At 37.4% G+C, this 18,736-nt stretch overlaps 1 protein-coding gene across 4 annotated transcripts in view; it reads left to right on the forward strand.

The window, feature by feature from the left end:
- Positions 1-18,736, forward strand: part of CDAN1 (codanin 1) — a 36,998-nt gene that overhangs the window by 13,971 nt on the left and 4,291 nt on the right. For all 4 annotated transcript variants that reach the window (XM_058161989.1, XM_058161988.1, XM_058161990.1 and 1 more), the window contains 16 exons: positions 3,365-3,454; positions 4,905-4,980; positions 5,148-5,356; positions 5,976-6,087; positions 6,955-7,098; positions 9,717-9,883; positions 10,405-10,486; positions 10,639-10,728; positions 10,919-10,973; positions 11,840-11,973; positions 13,770-13,873; positions 14,068-14,217; positions 15,719-15,782; positions 16,668-16,746; positions 17,419-17,579; positions 17,825-17,932. In XM_058161989.1, the coding sequence (XP_058017972.1) occupies positions 3,365-3,454; positions 4,905-4,980; positions 5,148-5,356; positions 5,976-6,087; positions 6,955-7,098; positions 9,717-9,883; positions 10,405-10,486; positions 10,639-10,728; positions 10,919-10,973; positions 11,840-11,973; positions 13,770-13,873; positions 14,068-14,217; positions 15,719-15,782; positions 16,668-16,746; positions 17,419-17,579; positions 17,825-17,932 (1,825 nt within the window). The remainder of the gene's footprint in view (positions 1-3,364; positions 3,455-4,904; positions 4,981-5,147; positions 5,357-5,975; positions 6,088-6,954; positions 7,099-9,716; positions 9,884-10,404; positions 10,487-10,638; positions 10,729-10,918; positions 10,974-11,839; positions 11,974-13,769; positions 13,874-14,067; positions 14,218-15,718; positions 15,783-16,667; positions 16,747-17,418; positions 17,580-17,824; positions 17,933-18,736) is intronic.

The raw sequence follows: 18,736 nt of genomic DNA on the forward strand, positions 1-18,736 counted from the left end.
CGTGGTCTTGCGCCCCTTCAGACTCACTGAGGCTGCCTGACGCTCCAAAAGCAGATCAGGTGTCCTGCACAGGCAGCCTCAGTGAATCAGCAAAGCTGAGCAGGACCCGCTCATCCCACTCAGCCTCTGCTCTCATTGCTCCGCTTTTGGAGCATCAGGAGCATGCAAAAAAGAAGAGAAGCCTTTGGGGTGCCGCTCATACAAGTGGAGTTCTGTGAATATCCCGGCTCGCCTCTTTTTTTTTTTATTGAAAAAGTTTTACAAAACTTTTTTCTCCCCCGTTTCCGCCTAGCCCCCTCCCCCCTCCCTTTACTATCCCCCCTTCCCCCCGACTTCCCAGAACAAACACAAGGTATAGTTAAAAATAAAACAAACATATGCTAAAAAATTTTTCCTCCTAACTAAATTATACTCCTACAATTCTCATCAATTCCTAACCTCCCCCAAAACAATCAAAAATAATGCATTCTAATCATTCAAAGGCAGTCTGATAACTCTAGTCTGATATCTGTTTTGAATATAGTCAATCCATTTTTTCCATTCATTTAAATATCTTTCATGTGTATTGTCTTTCAAAAAGGCTGAGATTTTTGCCATCTCAGCCAAATTGGCAACCTCACGACATAAACTGTTTCAACTCCTACCCTCAAAACGACGCTATAGAGCACTGCACACCAGAACAACTAGACACAAGAACAGTTTTTTCCCGAAGGCCATCACTCTGCTAAACAAATAATTCCCAAAACACTGTCAAACTATTTACTAAATCTGCACTACTATTAATCTTCTCATAGTTCCCATCACCCATCTCCTTCCACTTATGACTGTATGACTGTAACTTTGTTGCTGGCAATCCTTATGATTTATATTGATATATTGACTATCAGTTGTGTTGTAAATGTTGTACCTTGATAAACGTATCTTTTCTTTTATGTACCCTGAGAGCATATGCACCAAGACAAATTCCTTGTGTGTCCAATCACACTTGGCCAATAAAAAATTCTATTCTATTCCTATTCTATTCTATTCTATTCTATTCTATTCTATTCTATTCTATTCTATTCTATTCTATTCTATTCTATTGTAGGTACTTCTTTTTTCTTCCAATACTGTCCTATCAGTAATCTTGCTGCTGTTATTAGATTTAAAATCAGTTTAGTCTCAATTACTGTACAGTCCGTGACCCGGCTCGCCTTTTGTGTGGTCCGATTCCGAATAGGGTATGTCTCAGTGGTTGGCTGTGGCCCGGAAGTTGGGGACCCCTATGCTTTGGGATGATAGTGTTTACTGAACCAGCAAGTTGACTCTTTTAGGTTCAGCCAGACCCAGTATTGACAGGATCCCTAATTGAACCTGTCTAATCTCTGTGTATACGCAAGCCAAGTGGTTTCCTCTTCTATAAGGAAAATGTGAATGATTTCCACTTTAGTTTGGCATTAAAAAGAGAAAAACTGCATTCTTCCTAGAGATAAAACAAGACCCGAGAACTGACATTTAATAGTTATTGAACGCTTAATTTTCCCTTTTGTATAACAAATTATGAAATACGATGTCATTTATTCCCAGCTACTAAGGTAATTGCTGCCTATGACTCAGTAAATTCTACTCTTCTCCCATAGGCTGAATAAACCTAAGATATAAATAAAAAGAAAATCAAGTCTTGAAAAGGATGTATTCCTCTCAGCCTAGAATCATAACAGGATAATGGCCAAGGATTCCCACTACAATACCAACTCCAAACAGATTGACAAGGAAGAGTATTTTTATTTGGTGTGCTGCTCGTAAAATTTAAGTGAATTACCAGATCTATTTTAGCAGTACATTAAAGCAACATCTTGGCTTTCTGCACAGCTTCTACTTCCTACATTTTCAGTCTCACCAGGATGCAAAATTTATTTCATAGTTGCTCCCCTGCTGCTTTCAGGATGTCATCTAGGAACAGACCCGCCAAACCCTCCAACCAGACCACAAGCATGCAGCCTTTATCCTTATGCTTTCCCAAAAGGAAGCTTCTGAAGACGTAGCCACCTTTGGTTTTACCCCTCTGAGGTTGCTATAACTCATTTTAACCAAATGTAAACACCTCCCTCTCTGAGGGGCAGCTAATAGATAAGATGCTAAATATTTCCAAGGCAGGACTTCTCATTCGGTTCAAGGCTAGCAATCAATGAGAAAAGCACACTTGCAAAGCAAGGATTCAAATTTTAGAAAAAGGGAGCAGGGGATGTTCTGTTGCAAAAAAACCTGCTTTGTTCTATTGGAATCCTACAGTCACGTAGCAGGGACGGGTTTCAAAACCTGTCGCTATTGGTTTTCTCATGGGTGCGCAACAGTTCTGTGCATGTACAGAAGCGTCTGGGCAAGTGGGCGGAGCCTCCCGCCACTACTGGTTCTCCTGATCTGGGGCGAACCAGTAGCAACCCACCACTGTCACCTAGTGCATCCTCTTAATAAGACCTTACCAATGCAGGTTATGCATAACAGTGAAAAACGCTTAAAGTAAGTATTTGAGGATAGTGAAATGCATCACCTAATGCTTGTTTCTGGTTTCACAAACCATAGATTTAAGAAAAAAATTTCATAGTAATTAAACTTGAAAGTTATGTGTCATTTATGACCAGATTTTTTTCCTCAATCATTTTTTAAAATAATACTGTAATTTGAGTAATGTTACCAGTGGTCTTCCATACATTTTACTGAATTGCAATAATTGATACTAATTACAAAAGCAAATTCCCTCTGAGAGAAAAAAAGATAGTAATCTTTCTATAAGAATGTAATTGTTTACTTTTTGATAGTTTACATTTTATAGAAAATGTAATTTTTTGTAAATATTAAATTTTTCTTTAATTCTTTAAAATACTCAATTTTTCTTCCTTTAATGACCTTTATTTTTTATTTATAAAATGTCTACCCATTTTTAATATCAAAACAATCCACTTCTTATTTATTTACCTGATTATCCTGCATTATTTATTTACTTATTGTTCAATTTGTCTATGCCACAATCTCATATTTGTATTATATTATTGGTATGCTAACCTTGTTGTTTTAGTTTATCAATTAAAAATCTGATGTTTTCAAGAGTTATCATTATTTTTATACATTAAAACCAGTGATATCTACTTCTGAAGAAGTCTGTATAACATTGTGCCATAAATACATTTGCTAGGTTGTTTAATTTTACGGAGATCCTTGTAGAATGCCTATTTAATTTATTTAAATTTTACAACAAAAATGTTATTGTAAGAATTGGTGAAGTTCTATCATAACAATGGAGATGATATCTAGATAGAATAATATAAAAAATTATGATAATTGTATTTTCAGATATTGACACTAACATGTCTACCTTGTTCAATAGAGATATTTTCTATGAATTGCTGCGTGAATGGGAAGATAACTTCGAAAAAACAGGTTGGGATTTTGAAAAATGTCTAGGAGATAGGATCAGGTAAGAGCTTTTAATGTATAAATTGAATCAGGGTAATTTACAAAAATAGTGACAAGGATCATTAGAAAAGAGTCCTTGTACCTCTTTGTAGCCCAGTAGGTGATAACTAGTGATTATTTTGGAAAGCATTGGAGAATATCTGATCTAATAATACCTCAGTAGCAAGATTTGTAAGAAATCCCTAGGTATGTAACAAATTCATATGGTTTGAAATATGGTAAGGTCAGAACTTGTAAGAAGCGCAGAATCACCCATATTTTTGATAATGAAAACAAATGAAATTTAGTTGTGTATTAAGAATTTTTTAAAGAAGATTAAAAAATACCTCCAAAGAAATCCTGGAACCCAAAGAGAACCGACAGAGGTCCAAGAATCGATTTTCAGAAACAACTTAGAAAACACTCTCTAATTAAAAGGAATTGCATTGGCATATTGACACTACTGTAATTTAGTTATGGTTAATGCAGAGCAAAAAAATTGGCTCTTTCTCTTTTTGTGACTTTATTGGATAGAGTGTAAATAAGAAAATACATTTAGAAAAGTTGTAGGATGCTTATCAAGTCCCTCTTTCCACCCCAAAAGTACATTGCAGTGCTTCAGTTTTCCAAAAATAACTCTCATGCACTGAGAAAGAGTGAAAGAGGTCACCAAGTGAGGTTCCAGGATAGGGTGGATTTGGGGTGGTGGGAACCAGAACCAATATTTCATAGTTTCAAATTACTTAAGTTATTTAGAGATTTTTTATTTTCTTAATACCCATAGGGATTCTAAAATAGTATTTTTTGGAGTATAAGATGCACTCCCCCCCCCCCAAAAAAAAGTGTCTTATACACCGAATGTTATCTAAGCCAGGAACTGGCCCTCACCCTTTGGCCATTTTCTGCCTCAGTTCATCACGTTTTCAGCCTCCATATGCCCCTTTTTAGACCTGTTCCAGACTGCGGGGATCACCACAGCACATCACTGCCGATCACTGCTGATTGCCACCTCCACACACCCTGTTTTTGGCCTCCATGCATCGCATGTTCAGATGGTTCTAGGCGGCGGGCATTGGCGAATCCCACCGCCTGGAAGTGGCCAAAAACACGATACGTAGAGGCCAAAAATGTGACGCATGGAGGCAGTAATTGGCGGCGATGTGTGGCAATCCCGGCAGCCTGGAACAGCTGGAGGTATTCCGGGAGGCCAAACCAACCGCCAATCAGCTGCTTGTGCTGAATCAGGCTGCGATAACGTGCTGAAGCTGACCAGGCTGTTTGCTGTTTACTGCAAGGACGCTAGCCAGATGAATACCGATGGATGTTGGTTGGCAGAGGCAGATTTTTGTTGTTGTTTGTTTTCCTCCCCAAAAACTAATGTGCCTCTTATACTCCGGAACGTCTTATACTCTAAAAAATATGGTAACTCCTGATTTATTTACAATAACAGCCACTTGTTTCTTGTTTTGCAGAATTATGATGGCACATCTTTCAGCAGCTTGTAACTATAGTCACTTTGCCCGGCTCTTTCAGAAACAGCTTCTTCAGGTAGGTTTGTGGTTGCATTTTTTTAAAATAAATAAATTATGTTTTGCTTTGTAAATAGCAAGGTATTTATGATAACTAAACTTGTCGATGGTTGTGGGGTCCTTAGTGCTCTCTGAGCAAAATACAGTTCTTCTGTCTCCTATTTTTTTTCCCCTTCTATTTCAAAGATGTGTAAAGGATCAGTTGGTGGAGGCACAAGTTGGGGAGACACTCCAGACCAGGATGTCCTTAACATGTTAGGTCCAGATAATCTGAACCGGCTGAAGAGGCTGCAAGAGAGATTTCTTGTTCCTCAGAGCATCAGAGGACCTTGTCCTCCTCCTTCTTTCCCAGGATGCCAACAGTTTTTCAGGGACTTCATCCTCAGTGCAGGGAGGTGAGCTGCTTTTGCCACTCACTTAAGCTGCGTGTTATTAAGTAAAGGCATTTAATAGTTTTGCATTTGGTTCTGACAAATTTCTTAAGGGTGCAACACAGAGCGCCTTGGAGGAATCCCTAAAGGAAATTTGTGAGTTGTAGACGTGAGAAAGGCAGTCGTATAAGTTGTTTAAATACAGACAATTCTCTACTTACAACAGTTCATTTAGTGACCATTCAAGATTACAATGGCACTGAAAAAAAGTGATTTATGAACATTTTTCACACTTACGACTATTACAGCATCTCCATGGTCACCTGATTTATATTTGGATGCCTGACAACTGGTTTATATTTCTGATGATTGATGGTTGCAGGGTCCCGGGTCATACAATCATCTTTTGACAAGAAAAGTCAATGGAGAAGCCAGATTCACTTAATAGCCATGTTACTAATTTAACCACTGCAGTGATTCACTTAACAAATGTGCAAGAAAAGTCATAAAATGGGGCCAAACTCACTTACAAATGTCTCACTTAGCAACATAAATTCTGGGCTCAATTGTGGTTGTAAGTCAAGGATTACCTGCGTATGCATACATTCAAATCTCATTCCCATTTTGGTTTGTTTTTTGAAAGCTACCGATTTAATCAACACCTGGTAGACAGTTTGTGCCTGCAGATACTTGAACTGGACAGCTTTGCCTTGGTGGAACATGAAACCAATGATGGAGAAGCAATGAGCGAACAGGTAGATCTCATTCATTCAGCTCTATTTAAATACCTTGGTTGAGTCGGTTCTTTGTTTGGCTGTTTGAATGGAGTGCCTGTATGTCTTGTTAAAATAAGTAGAATAATGAGTATAATGATCACTGGAATTAAAACAATGCCTTGTTTTAATAGAAATGGGCTATGATATTTAGCCTTTTTTTTTTTTTGGGCAAATACAAGTGAATTTCTTTTGAGTGGAAAAGGAAAACCAAATGTGGACTTTATTTCAGTAGATGAAAGCTGTACATATTTCTGTTGTAAAAGGACAGTATTGCTTTTTTGCCCATTCCTTCTGGTAGTATTTATTCCTGGAAAAAATAGTGTTATATTGTCAGACTTGATTTGATGTCATCACTGCTTCTAATAGGTAGAAGACAGAAATGAAAGGATTTTCATCCCTAAGGGTTGGTTGGTTGGTTGGTTTTTTTCAAGAAGACTGCAATTGCCTTGTTTTCTTGAAGGCCTCTGACAATGAATGCAAAGAATTATCATCCGAATCCAATATATGTTTTAAATTTAAATAATTGAATGTCACATACTTGCTTTGACTTATACAGTATGAAGGGTTCTCTTGATTTTGAAAAAAAATATTTTTAGTTGCATCATAGTTACAGTGTTGTGGCAGAGCTGTTCATGTGGAAGACCATTATTTGAATCTTGCTTTTGAAATTTTATTAGGTCAGCCTTAACCAGACCACATTTTCTCTGTCTCAATTCCCCATCTCCAGTAGGAGATATGATTATACATGTTGTGTGGAACCTTTAAAATAACTATGGCATTTTTGGTATTGTTACTATCCTCTACTGGATGACAATTGTAAGAAGTTTCACTAGTTTTTCATTTCAGGATGAAAAGAAGCATTTTGCCAGCGTTCTTTTGAGCCTTCGACTCCTGGCTAAGTTTGTGGGATTCCTTGTCTTTCTGCCGTATCGCACATCAGAACCAGCAACTGGAGATCTCTTGGAGTCAGCAATCACATTAAGGAACCATGTATGTAATCAGCTGCATTTATCTTTAGGAAGCATATTATAAGAGAGGGAGATTTTTTTTTCAGTTCTCTAGCCCAGGGGTGTCAAACTCCAGGCCTGCGGCCAGATTCGGCCCACAGGGTGCTTAGATCCAGCCTGTGGGGCCAGCTTGGAAATAGCAAAAGATCGACCCACAGTGCCTCTCCTAGCAAAAATGGGGTGGGCATGGCCCATTTTTGGCCTGGATGGTGCAGCAAACACAATTCCCTCACTAACCTGCTTTCCAGCTCTGTTTTCTGGCATGCAGAGCAACAAAAGACCATGTGACTACCAGTAAAAAAAAAGTTCAGTCAGACCTTGTAACTTTGAAAGATCTTTTTTCCCCCGAGAAGTTGGAAGATCTGATTGTATTTTTTTAAAAAAACTGGTAACACATGGTCTTCTTTTGTTGCCCTGCACACAGGAGAATTGAACTGGAAAGCAGATTACTGAGGGAATTCTAGTTGCTCTGGGAAGTGGTGGAAGTGAGGATTTTGCATTTGATTGCTCATAATTAAGTAAGAACCAGTAAAAGAGGAATGGAAAAATCCCTGTCTGTAGATCAGTGTTTTTGAGTCTTGGCAAGTTTAAGATAGGCGAACTTCATGATGACTGGGGAATTCTGGAAATTGAAGTCCATGCACCTTAAAGTTGCCAAAGTTGAGAAGTTTTATTTAGAGTTTGGTGCAATTAAATAAATCAGTTGTGGTTTCTTTAACAAAAAGTGATTAAACTATATGAACCATATGGACTTTTTGTGAGAAACTGAAATTAAAAGTTGAACTGGGGCTTTGATGATTAGATATGGGATTATGGAAATAATGTAGACAAATGTTAATCTTAGAGTAACAGTTTGATATATTTTGTAGTTGGAAGTCATTCTTTTTCAGTTTTCCTTCTTTCCTCTTTTTTTCTTACACTTTCACTCTTTTTCTTTCCTGAGCCTTTTCTTTTTTCAAATCTGTTTTTTATTTGTTTATCCCTTATCTTTGTATTTTTTTTGATGGATGAAGAATCAAAGATTCAGCCATTATAATTCTACATTCCTTATTTACAGAAATCATATCAAAATTTAGAATGAAATCCACTGGGAGCCATTTCATATAAGGCAAGCTCTGAGTAACCAAAAAGTGTTTATTGATTGAAGAGAATATTTGTAGCTCAGGGTTGAACTGTGGGGTCCTTGGTGCTTTCTGAGCTTGATGGTTTTCTTGCAGATGTTTCATTAACAAACTAGGTTACATCATCAGTACCAGAATGGCTTTTGCTCTTACCCTGTCAGTGTTGATCAGTTGCTTCACAAAAATTGTTTTGATTGGTGCTGGATCTCTACAGCCTCAGAAGGGCTATTCTGCACCCCGCCCTCAAATGTTCTTTAAATTATAGTTTCCCAGCATTCCTTTAGGAACCTCTAACATGCAAACTGTGGTTACTTATCCTAAAATGAATCCTTTTCACCTGGAACTTCAAAATTTGTTGTTTGCTAGGAAGGTGTATAGCTAAAACTCAGTCTACATTTAGTCTAGATCTGACTTTGGGGGTATTTCTTCATAACCAAGCAAAAGTGTATTTTCTGTGCAGGTCACACCCCATGCTTGCTGGATCTGGATGTCACAAAGCAAAGCCCACATTTTGTAATTAATCGCCTGCCTTGTTTTGGCTGGCAGAGTGCTGCAGGAGGCTGAGTGCTGACATGCACGCCCTGGCCACGCCCCTAGACATGCTCACCCTGGCCACGCCCCCGGGCCCTCCGAGGTCAAACACAATCCTGATGTGGCCCTCAATGAAATTGAGTTTGACATCCCTGTCCTAGCCACTAGCCAATTGATATACATAATTGGATTGTTTCCAGATAACTCAGTTAACTAGCCTTTATGATATTAATATACTTTGCTTTATTGTTATAGATTAAGGCCAGTTTCTATTAACTCTGCAAATGTAGGAGATAAACAGGTTGTTCCTGAGGGGTGGGTCAAATGCATCATCAATTTGGAGTCGCTATGCTCCCATAAGAGACCCAAGCCCAGCCCACTATGAATTCCATTGACCCATATCTAGTGCCAGTTTGGTTTCACAATTAGTAGATCAGATTCTTGTATAGTAGCATATAATAAACTTTTAGTGCTTTGAACTCAACTCCTGTGTCTGACAGTACTGTCAGATAACAAAGATGTATTAGCTTGGTGGAGTGGAAAAGGAATATTATGTATTTATTGGTAAATACGACCCTGTCAAAAACTAGCACAACTTCAAAATAGTTTCTATTTAACAATATAACCCTGATCTGGAGATACCTTCCAGCAGTAAACCAAGAATTAATACAAACACAATGACAGAATTATATCCTAGAGCATAATGAGGTAACCTGATGCCCTCCAGATGTTTTGGACTACTTGAAATTATTTTGAAATTTTTGGAAGTTCTTTAATATGATAAATTACCTATTAAAAATGATTGGGTAGCACTCCACCCCCCAAAAAATCTTCAAAATCCCATGACTTGTTGATACTTTGTGTTATAATAAAACTAAGTTGGAATTGTTGGCTTCTGGTTTATGGACCATATTTTTTCCCAATATGGTATTTCTTTTCTCTCTTCAAGGCCCATCCTGTGCTGGATATTTTCAAGTTGTTAAGACAGTCCATTCAGAAACGATGTATGGTCCTGACTGTACCGTGGGTGGTTGAATTCCTTTCTCTCATGGATTATATTGCCCCATTTCTTAACTACTATGAGAAAATATTTTCTCTGCTGTTGCAGCTATACAGGTAAAAACATATAAAGCAACACTTTGATGAGATTTGCTGCAAGGAAGTAAATTTTTGAAACACAGATTGGTAGAGTCCTAGTAAAACTTTTGTTGTGACTGGCAATGGCAACTTCATTATTCACAAAGCTTAAAGCTTTATTTTACAACTGTTTTCTCAGGCTGGTGTCCTTCAAACTATGGCTACTGTAATAAAAGGTAGTAGGAAAAAGTATTGAGGATGATGTTAGACTCTGCACTAAACTCAACTTGCAAGAGTCAATGTAGCATAATATTTTCTGTTTGTAATAATTTCTCCAGCTAGAAATGTTAGTCCTTTTGTGAATGTATAGAACCTTCCCTTAATGCACAGTCTCCAGATAGTCAACTTTTTAAATCTAGCTGTGGATTTAATGCTGATGACTTTATAGCCCTAATGTTTTAAGATGTAAGAAAAATTATTTATTTAAAGAATAAAGACTTAAGAGGAAGAGATCAAATTGATACAATCGAGGTTTTTTTCTTCTTCTCATTCTTTTATAGGTATCTGCTACTTTCTGAAGATAAAAAGATGTGCTTCCTGAATAAGCTACTGATCCTCGCAGTTTTGGGATGGCTTTTTCAAGTACGCTACTGGTTTTTTTAAAAATATTTTTTAGAACTGAGAGGCCTTTTCTAGCATTTCCATGTATTTTTTAAACATGAAATAGAAATACTAGTGTGAGCCTATGGACATCTCCTCCCTGGAAGATTAACTGTTCAGGACTTGCCTTCCAGGTACCGACTGTTCCAGAAAACTTGTTCTTTGCTGGTGAAGTGAGATCGGAAGAATTGTCTTTGGAATCCGTGACCACAGTTCAGGATCTGGTAAATTTGTGTATATAAGCACCTAGGCAGCATGCATATATGTCCAGCAGATACACACTGGCTAATTGGCTAATGTAACTGTCTGCATCATTTCTCACATAGCAGTGTTCTGCAGATGAAAGGAATTCTATGAGTTTTTATATATCATTGGAAAGTGAATCTGTTACTACTTTTTTCCCCCGTTTCTTAGGATTCTGTGCCTTTGGTTGATCAACAGTTGCTTTATACCTGTTGTCCTTACCTTGGTGAGTCTATTATTTCAGAGTATATTCTGTGGAGAGAACAAGATTTGAGATTTTTTTTTCCTTTTGGGGTTGCAAATAATCTCAATGGAGAAGGTTTAATTGCCTGACTAAAAATTATTACTTTCTGAAGCTATACAGGAATGTTGTTATGTTATGTGTTGTTATGTTATGTTATGTTACGTTACGTTACGTTACGTTACGTTACGTTACGTTACGTTACGCTACGCTATGCTATGCTATGTTACATTATTACGTTATATTGTATTATATATTGTATTATTACATTATATTATAGTACATTCTTGCTTAATGTTCACACCTTGCTATAACATTGAATGTAATTTCTATTCTAACCTTAACTTGTGACTGATTACATTTTAAATACTTTGAGGGGTAAGAATAAATAACTGTGTTTATGTCTATTACATCATGTTTGTGTACTTTAAATACTTCCTGACTTGGAAACTCTTAAAGGAACTATTTTGAAGCAAGTAGTTGAAGTTAATTATCTGTATTAAGTACTTATTTATAAAATTTATTGGCCGCCCATCTTACCACAGAATAACCCTGGGCGTTATTTTTTGTATTTTGTATTATGTATTAAATTCATAAAGTTGGATAAGCAGATAGTGAACTTCCATCTAACTGCATTCAGAGCCGAGTAGTGATGCTACTTCTTGAATGATAAATCCAAAAACGTAATGCTGAACAGCACTGACCTTCCTTTGGAATTGTCCTGTGAGATTTTTGTGACTACAGTTTTCGTCAGATGAAAAATCTGCATGATGTCACCCTGAGGTTGTGTTTTATAACACTACCATCCATTTTGTGCTCCATGTATAACATGTAGTATTCCTTTGCCATAGGTGAGTTGAGGAAATTATTGTCTTCTTTTGTGTTGGGAAGTGGAGGAAAAAATGGTGGCTATATAAGAAAAATAACCCCAACTGCTACAGAGGTCTTAGCTCCAAAGCCTTCCCTGACTCAGCAAAAACTTCAGGTAAGGGGCATCCTATGCAAGTTGCAAAATCCAATTTTATAGCAATAATAAGGATTGCAGCAGAATCACTATGCATTTGACAGAGGATACTTTAATGCAGTGATCAGGACTCCGCCGTGTTCCTTTCCGGTGATGTAACCCTGAGCAGAGCTGTCTTTACGGGATTGGAATAAAATTCCAGAAGCCATACTCTCCATGTTTTCCCAGCCTTGTTTCTATGCCACAGAAATTCTAAGCTGAGCTGAGGAACCAGGAATCTTAGCGCTTGTAAGCAAAGAGAAAAGGACTGAGCTGTGATATTAAACTTCATTAGGCCAATAGGCATCCTAACATCATCTCTGGCATTTCCAATAAATGGGGCCAAGGGTGGTGACTGATTTTTCTTTATCTCACACTCTTCCCAGGATAAAATTGTCAATCTTCTGGTCTGAATTTTTGAAATCCTTAATATGTGTGTTTTAAATATGCTGTTTTCTGAACAAGACATTTTAACCAATTTCTTTCTGTAATCCATGGCTCCGTGAAGCCATTCCTGTCATAAGAGTTTCCAAATTTTTCAGGCCATGAGCATCCACATGAATTGTGTGCTGAGATCAGTCATAATATGAATCGTTGGTATGTAGGAATATATATGCAGGTAGTCCTTGACTTACAGCAATTCATTTAATGACTGTTCAAAGTTACAACAGCACTGAAAAAGTGACATATGACCAGTTTTTATACTTATGACCATCGCAACATCCCCATGGTTACGTGATCAAAATTCAGATGCTTGGCAATTGGCTCATATTTATGATCGTTACTGTGTCCCGGGGTCACATGATAATCTTTTGTGACCACCTGACAAAACAAAATAGGGAAGCCAGATTCTCTTAACCATATTACTAACTTAACAACTGCAGTGATTTACTTAACAAGTGTGGCAAGAAAAGTCATAAAATGTGGCAAAACTCACTTAACAATTGTTTTGCTTAACAACAGAAATTTTGGGCTCAATTGTGGTCATAAGTCAATGTGTGCATTTTCCAGGATTCAGTCTCCCCAATATCACCAGTCCCTCCCCTATCCAACTCTGTACCTGGCTTCATTGAGGCCTTTACTATGGGTATTTAAGGGCATAATTTACTCATAGTGTTGCCATTCTCATCTCTGCATTAATGAAGGAATGTAATAACTGCTTAAGAATAAGCAATTACTACATTCTTAAGAAAGACATTCTAGCAAGCAGGACCTCCATTTTCTTCCTGCAGTGAATTCAGTCTACAGCTTCAGATATTGTGGATGCTATACCTTGATGGCTTTTTCTGTAGCTATTGGTCAGCTCTTTCTTTTCATCCTAATAAAGATTTCATCTAGATATATTGGTATGATGAACTTACTTCCTATAGTTGCATTATGAGTCTGCGCAGACTTATTTCAATGGAGTGTTCTTTTAAATAAAAACCTGAACATCGTATACCCCTTTATTTTGGTGACAAGCATGCAGAAGATAGTCTAGTTGACATAAAGAAAAGAAGATGTAGGCAATCAAGTGAAGAACATTTGAATGTGGTGCCAGTAGGAAAAAGTACAGTCTTGAAAAATTATGTCTCGGCTCTTTTGCAGGGAGGGCAGTGATTATTTTCTTTTTATTTCTCATTCTTTCTTCCTTCTTTTTTTTAAAAAAATAATAATGTTACAGTTAAAAAAGGAACAAGCAAATTACTTTTGAGAGTAGAGTGTTTCTCTTCGGAGACAATAGATAGGTTGGGGTATTCTAATTTCTTGAGGGTTCTTGCTTTTCTTCTTCTTAATAGGCAGATCTGGAACAAGCTTTCTTTCACAATCAGTCCCCATCTCTGCGGAGAACAGTAGAATTTGTGGCAGAGAGAATTGGATCGAATTGTGTCAAGCATATCAAGTAAGAGCGGGGATCTTTTTTTAAAAGTAGAAATTCCAGACATCTTAATTTGTTGTGTTTTATTGTTTCTGATTATTTCTGAGAAGCTTCCGTTGTTTTTTATTTAGCACTTTTTAAGTTACCTTGAGAAATGAAGTTCAAGAGGTGGCTGGTTTCCCCCCTCTCCTTCATATTCCAAACTTTGGTTTTTGTAGGGCAACCCTGGTAGCAGAGCTGGTGAAAAGAGCTGAAGTCATTTTGCAAGATGCTATGAAGGCAGAAGATGGCAATCACGACAAATTATTGGATGCAGTATGTTCGCAATTGTATCAAGAAGGAGCACAAGCTCTTATCCAAGGCAAAGAGTAAGGAGGAACATTATTAGATTAAAAAAATTGTTTTTGGTGTCTATTTATCCCTTAAAATGTAGAATGTTTTTAGGAGCTTTTTCCAGCAGTATGAAACAATTTGATCTCATGCTTTTGATTATAGATCAGAGAATTTTAACAGCAACATTAGTAATTAAAATTCCTTATCATTTGCCCTATGGCAGGAGTTGCTATTATGACATTTATTTGCAAATAAAATGTGCTCTGCAAAATTCATTTAGGTAGAAGTATTGTCTTGATTGCACTGTGCATATTTATTTATGCTCACTATTTTTTTTGTATGGTGTCACTATAAAAGGAGTGGGTGACCTGTGGGAATGTTGATGCTCAGTTGCATCCATTGCAACCTCTACCTCAGTTACAGAGTTAAACCTCAGTGGTGCAGAGTGCTGCTGCAGATGACTTTTGGCGCAATGATTGTTTTTAGCATTTGACCCTTCAAAACATTATTTGTCATTAGGGCTGTATAGAGGTACTTCGACATAGGTACTTTGCTTAATTTTTTGACCTCAGCAAAAGGAATCTTCCTTGAAGCATTCAAAGAGTCATTTCAGTTTGAAGACTCATGCAGTTACTTCAAAACAGGGGTGAAATGCTCCCGGTTCAGACCAGATCACCCGATCCAGTAGCGATGGCGGCAGGTGGTTCGGAGAACCGGTAGCAAAAATCCCTTCCCCCACAATGCCCAGCTGAGCCGCGTGATCATCAGAGGTTTGTTTGTTTTTTACTTTTAAAAGCATTTTTTCTTTGGCCAAAAAAGTGCTTTTAAAAGTAAAAAATGCTTTTAAAAGTAAAAAAAAATGCTTTTAAAAGTAAAAAAAAAAGGCCTCTGATAATTGCGTGACTCAGCTGGGATCATCAGAGCCTTTTAAAAGCATTTTTTCTTGGCCAAAGAGGTTGTAGAAAAAATGCTTTTAAAAATAAAAAAGAAAGAAAAGAAAAATTGGCCACACCTACCTAGTCACAGTTTCCACCACCAAGCCAAGCCCACAGAACTGGTAATAACAAATTTTACATTTCACCACTGCTTCAAAAGCTATCTCCAGCGATCTGAATATCCATGCTTTCCTCCGGAATCTCTAGCCAAACAAAGGAGCTGATTATGGGTACACACAATAGATAGCTGGACACAGTTTTCACAGCTTCTATATCTACATTTTCCAAAAGATGTTGCTGCTTTAGTGCTTCAAGGAATGGTGCTTCACTGTCTAACCTACATGGTGAATTGCATCTTTGAATGCTTTATGAAGTCCTAATTTTAATATTACTTAATTCTGGTTTTAGCTCCGATTTTGCAGAATTAAAATGATGCTTTTTATCCTAAGTTTGGTCCTTTTGTTGTTGTTGGTTTGGTATATTATTCAGCATACCAAACCAACAACAACAAAAGGACCATGCATGTAGCTCTTTGCTCCTGAAAAGTTAACCTGCCTAGGTAACTGTTTCTTAAAACATTTCCACATATGTATATTTCTAGATTTTGTAGGAAGAAGGCCCCTGAGGCTGTGAAAATCCTGCTGCCGGAAGAGACCTCTGCGGCTGTAAGTATTTTGGACACATGCTTTTTCTTTTTTTCTTTTTTACTAATAGACTGTAATGAAATATGGTATGCTGCTCCACAGTTGCATTTTTATTGTCGCCTAGATCACTTTAGATCATATAGCTGAAGTTTGAAGACAAAATAATATGTTAAAATCTCTGAGCGCTTAATACATTTAAATGGCATTAACTGCACAGATTAATGAATTTGGATCCTTTTGTTAAAATCATTGGGCAAATAAAATACAAAGTTTTTAAAATCACAGTACCCTTCAGTCAGTTGTGTTAAGGCAGATGTATCATTCCCTATTTACCAGTACTTTTGCAAGTAGAAAATTAAATGTTTCGGTTGATTCAAAAGGCCAATTTGTATGGAACCCCTTTTTGACAACAGTTGAAGAAGCCAACTGCATTTATCATCTGCATTGGTGCTGTAGGATGATCTTCTCCAACTTGTTTCCACCCAAGTATGCCTAAACCTGGAAGACTGAGGGCAGCCTTTTTGGCCCTTCAGATTGGCGTAGGCACTTGTAGCCTGTTATGATCTTCAATAGTTAGAAGTGAGAGACTGAAATCAATTTTTCAATGCTTTTGTCTAGTTCAATTTTTCTTTCAGTTTAATCTGTTTGCTGTAGCTTGTACTGTCTATGGAGATTCTCAATCATCCAGGTCATGGTTGTCCATATGTTTTTTCAAGAGGCAACTGGACTTCCTTTGTTTTGCTTGAAGACGTTTTGCTTCTCATTCAAGAAGCTTCTTCATAGCTTGTACTGTTACATAGCTTGTACTGTTTCATTGAATTGCTTTGTCCCCTTTCATTATACAAGTGGAAGCTTTCGGGAGGCCTCCAGAAGTAACAATATGTCATTGTTATTCTCATGCCCAAGGTTTTGAACTGTGCAGCAAATATTGCAGTCGGACTGACTATCGAGAAGGCCTGCAGTTGGCTTTCTACAAATATTGCAGGTATTCAGTTTTTCACTTTGACTTTTATTTAGTCTGACTCCTTAGTAATCAAGGCTAAAGTGATTATTTAGGGTGGACAGAGACATTTAAACTATTGCTGTCACGTGGTGCACTTTTATTTATAAAAGAATGTCTATGTCACATTGTTTCATAACAACCATGTAAAATAATTAAAAGCTTGACAAAATAGTAATTCCTTGATTGCCTGCCTATAAACTGACAGTGGGTGGATCTAGTAGAACTCTTGTTACCACTGTTATTTTGAGTAAGTTCCTTCTTGTTCTTAGTTGATCGATTGTGGTAATTACTGAGCTCAGGCCAATTCAGGCTGCTAATTATTATCCATAAAGAGTTTGGAATAAAAATATCATATACTCCTACCCCAACCTATTTATTATTGTGGCTCAAGGTTTCCATGACTGATAATAAAAGGGTAAATGTTTTTAAGTTTCAGAAATTCTCTTCTCAGGGCAGAGCCACTAGTTTTACTTTTACCTGTTAGAGTATTTTAACAATTTGTCAAATATACCCACATTATTCTTCCTTTTTAACTAACATTAAGGAAGCTGGAGATTCCAGAATTGATTCAGTCTGAATGCAGAAATGGATAGGTTGACGACAGAATAGCTGTATTTTTATTTGTTTGTTTGTTTGTTTGTTTGTTTCTTACAGCCCTGATCAAAAGAGAAGTAAAAGCTACCTTTAGTCGCATGCTAAAAGTTCAGATGCTTTCCCAGGCCAGTGCCAATGAAATTACACTGAGGAAGAAGGACTGCCCTCCAAATTGCCACCATCAAACAGCATTCCCTTCTCAGATAATCAGTGAAATAAAGGTCTGTCTGCTATTATCTGCCCTTTGTTAGCAATTTGTGCAAATTAAGGTCACTGTCCATTGTGGATTTTAATGTATAGAACATTTCTGTAGGTAGAAATTCTGTAGTATTGCTTGCTTGTTTGGGGGTGGCAGAAGCCGAAAAATGGGCTGAGGACTATGATTCTTGTCCATTGTGAAAAGTTGTGTTTTCAATCCTAGAATACTTATATACATTCTAAATGACAAATGCTTCTGTTATTCTAGGATCTGCTCTGTGTTGCTATAGGCCCAAGAGAAGAAAATGAAGAAATCCAGTTTGCTGACTTGGAAAGCTTGTTGGGAAGGGTGAGCCAGACACTTCAATGCAGAAAGGTAGCTTCATTTTTTTATTCAGCTTAATTTGCCTTGCTGGTTTTGAAGGAAAAATTCTTGTTGGGATATTTCATAGAACAGGGGTCCCTAAACACTGGGCCACAGACCACTAGCGGCCTATGGCCTGTTAGGAACCAGGCCGCGCAGCTGGAGGTGAATGGCGGGTGAGGAAGTGAAACCGAAACCATCACCATCATCTCTGGTCCACTGAAAAATCGTGTGCTATAAAACTGGTCTCTGGTGCCAAAGTGGTTGAGGGCCACTGCCATAGAAAATATTTTGCAAACAAAAATGCAAAATATTTATATAGGTGTGGAAATAAACTATGCAGATTATTACTATAAGAAATAGTGGCATCATTAATTTTGTGGTTTTTAAAGAGAATTAGGTAATTTTGTGGAAGTTTGGGTTTATCAGGAACCATTAGCGGAATGAGCAGGATGAAAACTCAAGTGTCTAGATACAGATTAGACATTAGGAAGAACATCTTGCAGTATGAATCCATAGAATAGAGTATTATATGGAGTGGTTTCTTCCCCCTTTACTGGGGATTTTCAAACAGGCTGGATAGTCATTTATTGGGGATGGTGTAATGAATCCTACAGCATGCAGGGGATTGGACTCGATAATCTCCTATGACCCTTTTAACTAAGATTCTGTGATCTACCTGCTATTTGTGAACACTTCCCAGGTTTCTGCTTACCCCTGAGAAAAAATGCTGGAATAAGATCATCCTTAGTCTGATCTAACAGGACCATTCTTAGATTCTTATGAAATGTACGCTTCATTTCTAAAATACATGCA

This window comes from Ahaetulla prasina, chromosome 1 (assembly GCF_028640845.1).
Source record: "Ahaetulla prasina isolate Xishuangbanna chromosome 1, ASM2864084v1, whole genome shotgun sequence".
Lineage (NCBI taxonomy): Eukaryota > Metazoa > Chordata > Lepidosauria > Squamata > Colubridae > Ahaetulla > Ahaetulla prasina.